The 8,748-nt window shown below is 51.9% G+C and overlaps 1 protein-coding gene across 1 annotated transcript; it reads left to right on the top strand.

The window, feature by feature from the left end:
* Positions 1 to 840: 840 nt before the first annotated feature.
* Positions 841 to 6,386, top strand: NRSN2 (neurensin 2). Its single transcript, XM_090285252.1, has 3 exons — positions 841 to 898; positions 3,661 to 3,855; positions 5,531 to 6,386. The coding sequence occupies exons 2-3, from the start codon at positions 3,670 to 3,672 to the stop codon at positions 5,954 to 5,956; spliced, it is 612 nt and encodes a 203-aa protein (XP_090141378.1). The 5' UTR covers positions 841 to 898; positions 3,661 to 3,669; the 3' UTR covers positions 5,957 to 6,386.
* The last annotated feature ends 2,362 nt before the right edge of the window (positions 6,387 to 8,748 follow it).

Below are 8,748 nucleotides of genomic sequence, written 5' to 3'. Positions count from 1 at the left end.
AAGTCCTGAAGACATGTCTGTGCAGTGGTGCCTGATGAAGCTCAGAGAGGTGCGGTGACTTTCCCAAGGTCACACAGGAAATGTGGGGCAAAACCAAGGTTGTACGCACATGACAAGGAATGAAACAGACGAAGCTGCCTGGCAAAGGCTGGTTCTCCAGGGAGATGGGCCATAGGCACACATTGCCCAGGGCAGAACCAGGGGTGCTTGGGAGCCTGTCTGTTGGCTCCTTCCTGGGATGAAGAAAGCTTCTTTTCCAACACCTCCATCCCAATATCAAGTTCCTTCTCAAGATAGCGGGGGAATGGGGAGGGGGCTGATCCTTAGAGAGAGGTAGGGGCTCAAAGAGAAAAAAAAAGAATGGAGAGAGGATGGGGAATTCAGTGAGAGATAAGGGGTCCCATATAAGCAGGAAGATACTTCCTGGTGGGGACTCGGTGAGAGGTGAGGCTCAATGATGGGTGGGGGCTCAGAGACAGAGACAGAGAGAGACGGGAGTCTGTGAAGAGCGTGAGGGCTCAGCGAGAAGATGAGCGTTTGTGTACTGAGGTGAGGGCTCCACGCGCGGAATGAGACCCGGAGAGGGGACTGAGGACGCAGTGAGGGCGAGGGTCTTCAGTGAGAGGGAGAGATGAGAGAGTCGGCTGAGGAGTTTGAGGGGACTGCATGAGGGGTGTGGTCCAGGGGGGCGGTGGGGTCTCTACGAGGGGCCTGGAGTCTCAGAAAAAGGAACTCTGGAAGGGGACAGGGGCTCACGATCCTGCAGGGGTCCCCAATCTGCAGAGCCACTCCTTGGGAGGGGGGCCTTCCACCCCAGACTGCGGCGCAGGCGCGACCGAACCCGCTTTTGCTCTGCTCGCGCTCCTGCTCCGGCTCAGCGGAGACAGCAGGCAGAGAGGTGAGTTTAACCCCGCTCCACCCGCGGCCCGACCTCCACCCCGAGCCCCCAGCCTTGCCCGAATTCCCAGCCCAGGCCGTGTCCCGCCTCGGACCGGACTGCAGCGCCCAAGCCCTGGGGTACCTCGGGCTTTGGGGGCGGGGGGTCTCAGTGAAGTAGCCAGGGGCAGCGATCGCACCAGCCGTCCCCCCGGGGACCTCTCAGGCGTGGTAGCCTGGGCGGAGGTTTCAAAGGACAAGACCTGCAGGCTCCTCTCTACTAAAAATCCATTCCTCCCCCGACCAGACTCGATTTACCTCTAGGGGAAAGGATGCAGTTACTCTCGACCAGGGAACAGTGGTCGAGTCAGAAACATGGTGCGGTGGGGGGCAGGGGAGTTAGTGCCCCGTCTCCTGGCCTGGGCAGCGCCGGACGCTAGAGTGGGCGGGTCTGGGGCTCTGGGAAGGGGAACCGAGTGAGGCGCGCCTGTCATCTTCCCGTGCGCCGCCCCGCGGGCGCCTACTCGGCCGCTGTCTACCCTCCGGGATGCTGGAGCCCCCTCCTCTTCCCGCTCCCTTCCGAACGAGCTCCTCCCCCTGCCACCTAGGGGCACCTCCCCAGCGGTTCCTGTGGCAACCCTCGTCCCGGGTTCTCGAGCTGGGTCCTCAGCATCCTTTCCCTCCCTCCTTCTGGCCGCCTGACCGCCAGACTGCCTCCCTGCAACCCAAGAATTGGAGGGGGAGGGGCCAGGCCGAGTTGGGGGAGGCAGCGTCAAGGTCACCTTTCTTCTCCGTTGCCAGCCAGATTGAGTGATTATGTATATTCGGGGGAAAGACAGTGAGTTGCAGGGGAGGAGCTAACCCAGGCCAACCATCCCTGAACCCTCTCCCCGCCCTCTCCCTTAGGGTGTTTAATTTATGGTCCCTGCACTAACTCCGACTGTTCCGCTGGCCTCATTCGTTCTTCCACTCCGGCTACAGTGCTTTCCAGCCCGGGGCGGTGCCCGCGCTGGCCACGCCTCCTCGGAGCTCCGCCCCGCCCGCCCTTCCCAGCCCTCCTGACCTTTTTCTCTGCCTTCGTTTTCTCTGCCTTTCTCCGTCAATTTTTTTTCTTCTCTTTTTTGACTGAATTGTAGGTGAGGGCTGTGAAGAGCAGCGATTTATAGACAGGTGCTAACTACCGCACTCTTGTGACACGTGTGGATCTGTGGGGGCTCCAAGAATCACTCCAATATCCACTGTGGCTGTGTGTGTGTGCACGCGTGTCTGTATGTATGTCTCCGTCTGATTATGTGTGTTTGTATGTGTTTGCATCTCTGTGCTTTATGTGTGTTAATCTGCATGTGTCTCTGTGTGGTATAATATGTGTGCCTGTATGGTATGTCTCTTTGTGGTGTTCGTGTGTCTGTGTTGGTGTGTGTCTCAGTGGTGGGTATGTATGTGTGGCCATTTATATGTTTCTTTTGAGGGGGGTTGCTGGTGAGTCTCTCTCTGCAGAGATCTGAGGGCCACATCTGATTGGAAATGAGAAGGGGACTGGAAAATTGTCTTCTTCTTCAGTGTAAACTCATTGCTTTATTTTGTGTGTTTTTTAAAGGTTTTATTTATTATTTATTTATTTTTAGAGATAGGGTGAGGGAGAAAAAGGAGGGAACATTGATGGTTGCCTCTCACAAGCCTCCATCTGGGGGCCTGGCCTGTAACCCAGGCGTGTGCCCTGACTGGGAATCAAACCGGCAACTTTTCAGTTCACAGGCTGGTGCTCAATCCACTGAGCCACACCAGCCAGGGCTCATTGCTTTATTTTGTCTGAAGCTGCTCAGAGGGGCTGAGGACCATCACTGAGGTAGGGAGGGCAGGAGTCTAGTCCTTCCCCAGCACTGCCTCATTCCCTGACTTTGATTCTAGTCCTACCTGTGTGTGGATATGCAAGTACCTTTCATTCCTGAGACCTGTGGCTCCGTTTGTGAGAAGAGGGTTCTAAGATAGGCTTCCCCAGAAACCCAACAGCCTTGACCCTATGAGCCCCTAATCCCAAGGGCTCTTGACTTTCATCTCCTGTGGAGTCGAGATTCCTTGGGAGTTCGAAGTTGTTGCCTTCTGAGTGGCGGCCCTGGGGAAAGATCTTTTAGGGCCTTGCAGCTTGGGGAGCTCTGCCTGACTGGACAGGTCTCAACCAGGATAGTTACCCCCCAGGGTACCTGGAAAGGGGGGGAAGATTTTGAGACGAAATGGGGATGAGGACCTCACACTCCAGACATGGGACTCAAAAAGTTCAGGATGAAAATAATCATGATGAAATTACAGTAATAATAATAACTACAACAGCTACCACTTCTTTTGGCACCAGAAGACACAATAACTGTACAAAGCAGGTGTAATCATTAGCCCTGATTTACAGATAAGGAAACTGAGGCTTAGAGAGGTGAAAGCACTTGGCTAAGGTCACACAGTAAAAAAGTGGTGGATCTTGGATTCCAGTCCAGACAGCAAGGCTCTAGAAGCCATAGTCCCAGCCACTGAGCGGCCTCCAGAGCAAACACACACCTTTATTGACATTTACAATTGCCAGGCACTGGGCTAAGCACTTCGGTGCATTGGTTCATTCACAGTATATTAGGGAAAGCCAGGCCAGGATTCCAGAAGCTCAGGCTGTGCTATGAGTGTCGGTGTCTTAAATGGGAGAGGTGGATGGGACACAAAGATTCAGGAACCTGGGAGGGTCACCACAGGCAGTTTTTGCTGACCCTTCCCTCTGTTTGCTGAACCTTGCCTACCCTACAGGGATCCAAGATGCTGAGCTGTGACCGTTCCCATGGGTGTAGCGGAGGCCCCAATGTGGAAGACGGCAAGTGGTACGGGGTCCGTTCCTATTTGCACCTCTTCTATGAGGACTGTGCAGGCACTGCCCTCAGCGATGACCCTGAGGGGCCTCCTGTTCTGTGTCCCCGTCGACCCTGGCCCTCACTGTGCTGGAAGGTAAGGCCGGAGGAGGAGCAACTCTGGTGATTCCTTGTGGCTTCAGAGAAAAGGTGGGCTCAGTAGGTAGAAAGAAAAGCAGCAGGGCAGCAGTTAGTAGTCTTGTACGTTCAAGCAATAGAGAACCCTTCTCAGGTGGGTTTAAGCAATAAAGGGAAAATATCGCTTATTTTATAGAAGAGACCAGAGGTTGTGTGCCTTCAGGCAAAGTTCAGTTCAGCAGTTCAAACCATCACACTGAGGACTCAAGATTTCTCTTAGTCTTCAGATTTCCCATGCCCCCCGCCCCTTGCAGTCCCTGCTAGCTTCAGGTTCTTCCCACATGTTCCCCAGCTGGCTGCTCCTATGCCGACCCTCAGCCTTTCACTCCACACCATCCAAGGGAAATCAGAGTTTCCTCTAGTATTTCCTTCAGAAAAGAAACAATGCTTTTTATTTCTAGAAGTCCTGATGAGTATTACATTGGCTCTGATTGGGTCACTTGCCCTGCCCTGAACGAATTACTGTAGCCAGGGGTGTGGTTTATGCTGACTGGCAGGGATGGCGGTTCATCCTATTTAAATATTACTGTGCTTTCCAATGATTTGTTCAGGTACCATTGTCAGGGCAGTAGAAGACATGAGAGAAACAATCAATGTTCATGTCAGCCAGGGAGAGTGGTCAGTGAGGGCACACCATGTGGGTAAAGGTATGGAGGTGGCAGTGACCCAAGTCCCTACAATGGGCATTGCTCTTTAATAAACACTATAGGAAGATTGAGGCAGAGAGGCCATCCCTCTGCTTTCAAAAGGCTTTACTCTAGTGGGGAAGTGAGATGCCAACCTACGCAGAGTGAGTGCACAACCGCAGGTCAGGTGTGCAGAGGATGCTGGGAGAAGAAATGCTCTCAGTGCCTGGGGTGATCAGGGAAGACTTTCAGGAGAAAGTCAGTGAGTATTTTACAGTTTTAAAGCATCTTCTAGCCTATGCCGTGTACTAGGCTCTTGCAGACACAGAATTGAAAAAGACGTGGCTCCTGTCCTTAAGGAGCTCCTAACTGTGGTTCATTTAGTTATTCTGCAAACATTCACTCAGCCACTACTCTGTACTAGAACTGTGCTAGGCATGGAAGACATCTAGTGAGCCAAAACGGACAGTCTGCTCTCATAGCTCTCTCAGCTCTCAATCAGGCAGGGCAGGCAGACTTCACTTACACAGTAACCAAAGTACATACCCTAGTATGCACCAAAGTGAGTGTACTGAGGAATGAAGGGGCACAGCATTTGCACAGAGTATAGGGCAGGTGTCCTGGAAGGCTTCCCTGAGGAGGTGAGGTTTAAGATGAAATCTCAGGGATGTGTAGGAGTTAACCAGACAGGGAGATAGAGGGTAGATAACACTAAGGGGTAAGATAGGACCCAAATAATGGTGGAAGGGAATTCAAGATTGGCAAGAGAAACCCACTGCTAGGTGGGAGCTGGGAAGGAAATTAATCAAAAAACCCTCAAGATTCCAAATAGAACATGGCAATGTGTGCCCCCTGTCAGTTATATCCTAGCAGGTGTGTTCTGTGATCCCATCTCTTACGGTTAGATTAAGAGGTTACCTTTAAGTCTAGTTGGGATCCAAGTTCTCACCTTGGCCTAGGGCCCCCGGTTGACCCTGACTGCCTCCCAATCTGTCTGCCTCTCTCCAGATCAGCCTGTCCTCAGGGACCCTGCTTCTGCTGCTGGGTGTGGCAGCCCTGACCACTGGCTACACAGTGCCCCCCAAGCTGGAGGGCATTGGAGAGGGCGAGTTCCTGGTGTTGGATCAGCGGGCAGCTGACTACAACCAGGCTCTGGGCACATGCCGCCTGGCAGGCACCGCACTCTGTGTGGCGGCCGGGGTCCTGCTGGCCATCTGCCTGCTCTGGGCCATGACTGGCTGGCTGAGCCAGGACAGTAAGGCAGAACCTTTGGACACCGAAGCTGACAGCCATGTGGAGGTCTTCAGGGATGAATCAGAGCAGCAGCTGTCTCCCATCTTCCGCGACGTCGGTGGCCAGGCCTGGTTCTCGCCACCGGCCAGCCCCTTTGGGAAATCCTCTGTGCAGACCATCCAGCCCAAGTGGGACTCTTGAGCTGCCCACATGGCCAAAAGAGGCGCCAGACCCAGAGTCTGGACCCTTCTTCCTCCCACTACACCCCACCATCCCATTGTCTCTGTAACCTCTCCATCAGCAGGGAGCCTTCTTTCCAAGCTGCCAGAAGGCTCAACTCCAGGTCAAAAAGTCTGGAGCTCACATTCCCATGACCATTCCCAGTGAGGAGGGCCCCAACTCATCCAAGATGCCAAGCTTCTCCAAGTTGACTGAAAACTTCTCATCCACCTCCTCCTTCCCCAGGCCCTTCAGGGGCAGGAAACATCTCCCTCAACCTCTTACTCTTTTCTCTGTGTGACCTTAGCCAAACCCCTACCCTTTCAAACCACCAGTTTCTGTTTCTGTATTATAAGGGGTTTGGACCAGATTCTCAACTTCCCTGACTTTCCTATTGTTCCCTGATGTAACTATTACCTACTATAGGGGAAAATGTGTATAGGGTGGGTAGCAGGGTTCATTCCCATCCATTGACCCCACCCCCTGTCAGCTTCACCAGGATGTCTCAGGATGGGTCAAAGATGCTCACTGAACTTCCTGTCCAGGATGGCACAAAAACATTTAGCCCTAGAGTATGTTTTCTTCATGCATTTTGGCATCAGAGCTCCTCTGCCCACCCCATCCTGGGCTACTACTAGGCCCAGTGTACAGATGAAGTGGCTGAGGGAGGCTGGAAGTCTGCAGAAACACCACCTCACATCTACCGACTCCCCCTGGGCCAGCTCTTCAAAAAAAATTTTTTTTTTAATTTTTATTTGTTGATTTGAGAGAGAGAGAAACATTGATTTGCTGTTCCACTTATTTATGCATTCATTGGTTGATTCTTGTATGTGCCCTGACCAGAGATGGAACCCATAACCTTGGTGTATTGGGATGAGGCTAGAACCAGTTGAACTACCCAGCCAGCGCTGGGCCAGCTCTTGTTCTACAGCTGTAGCAGGGCGCTGCACCTTTTTGGCTTTCAAGGGACTTGCAGGTGCTGAGGACAGTCTTGGCCCAGAGAGACTAGCTGGAAGCCCGATAATCCCAAATGGCTCAGAAAATACTTTGAACATGCACATAAATGGTCTCTTAAGAGCTAGGGACAGGAGAACTGGAATGACTGTCCCTCCAAGTCCTCCACCCAGAAACAATCAACCCATAGATGACGCATCGGCTGTCCTCCATACCACTAGGGGGCGTTCCAAGACAGCTGGAAAGAGCCGTCCATGAGGCGCCCCTTCACCAGGGCTCAGTGTTGTCACCAGCGTTGAGGGGCCTCCTGGATTGGGGCATCGGGTGTCCTCAGTCCTCCCCACCAGGCAAGCTCTACTGCCCTTCTGCCCCAGGCCACCTCTCCATTCAGGGCCCCTTGCACCGTACCTCCCCATTCAATAAACAGCTGGGGTGGATACTGCCTTTGCGTCTTTTCTTCCTTACCACTGGGGCAAGGGGAGGGAGGAAGGAGAGGCTGCCACCTATGCTGGGCACTTAAATCCATTATTTCCCATTTGCTCCTCATGAGAAAGGAGATTATTATCTTCATTTTACAGATGCGGAAACTAATGGTCAGAGAAGTGAAGCCACTTGCTTAGGCTTCCAGAGGGTGAATTTAAATACGTGCCTGCTGGAAAGGAAATTTCTCAACCATCTTGACAATCTACCGCCAAAGTCCTGAGAGAGAGGGAGGGCAAGGATGGTTTATTTTAGGGAGGGAGCTGGAGCTGAAAGTGGGTCTTCACAAGCACTAAGAACAGCTAACCCCTAATGGCACTTACCAGGGCCCAGGCTCTGTTCTGAGTGTTTTGCAGACCCCACGGTGCTGTCCACACCTTAGAGAATGGTAGTTCAAGCCTCCTGGTTGCTCCAGGCAAAATCTTGGAGTCATATTTGACTCCTCTCTTTCCTCACCAGCTGAATTCAATCCATTACCAAGGACTCAACTTTGGAAATACATCCTATACCCAACCACTTCTTGCCAAACGCACAGCTAGCTACCTGGCCTGAGCTACCGTCACCTCTCACTTGGATTATTGCACCAGCTTCTTCCTGGTCTCCCCACTTCCTGCTTCTCCATCCCCCAAGTCTAATCTTTACAGAGCAGCTAGATAAATCCTGTTACATAAATCAGGTCCCACCCTTCCTCTGCTCAGTACCAGCTCATAGCTCCCACCTCACTTAGAGTAAAAGCCAAAATCTTCCAACCTTCTAGCCTCCAGAACTGTGAGAGAATACATTTTTGTCATTTGAAGCCACGTGGTATGGGGTGCTTTGTACAGCAGCCTTAGCAAATAGGCTGTAAACTGGTGAGGCCTACAAGAGGAGCAGTGTGGCAATATCAAAATGGAAAACAAACATGCCCTTTGATCCGTCCCTCTTGTGTGCGTATATCTATAGGTCCAATTATACATATTGGAACACAGCAGCATTGTTTGTAACAGAAAACATTTGGGAAAAACCTAAATGTTCATTGACAGGGGACTAGGTAGTGAATCGTGGTACAGTTACACACTGGAACACTACGTAAAAGAATGAAAAACTCTTTATGTACTGATTGATCTACACAGATCTCCAAGTTATATTATTAGGTGAAAAGGTGCAAGGTGCAGAATGCTATAAACACTTTTAATCCATTTGTGTAAATAGAAGATTTATGGGCCTTGCCTGTACATGCATAAAATCCCTATTGTCTTTGGTTGTCTTTGGGGAGGGAAGTGAGCACTGGGTGGCTGGGGCCAGGGGTGGGAGAGAAACTTGCACCCATTTTGAATTTTGAACCATGTGAGTGCATTTCA

This window comes from Furipterus horrens, unplaced genomic scaffold (assembly GCF_987537825.1).
Source record: "Furipterus horrens unplaced genomic scaffold, mFurHor1.1.pri manual_scaffold_8, whole genome shotgun sequence".
Lineage (NCBI taxonomy): Eukaryota > Metazoa > Chordata > Mammalia > Chiroptera > Furipteridae > Furipterus > Furipterus horrens.
This window is presented reverse-complemented; position numbering and strand designations above follow the sequence as displayed.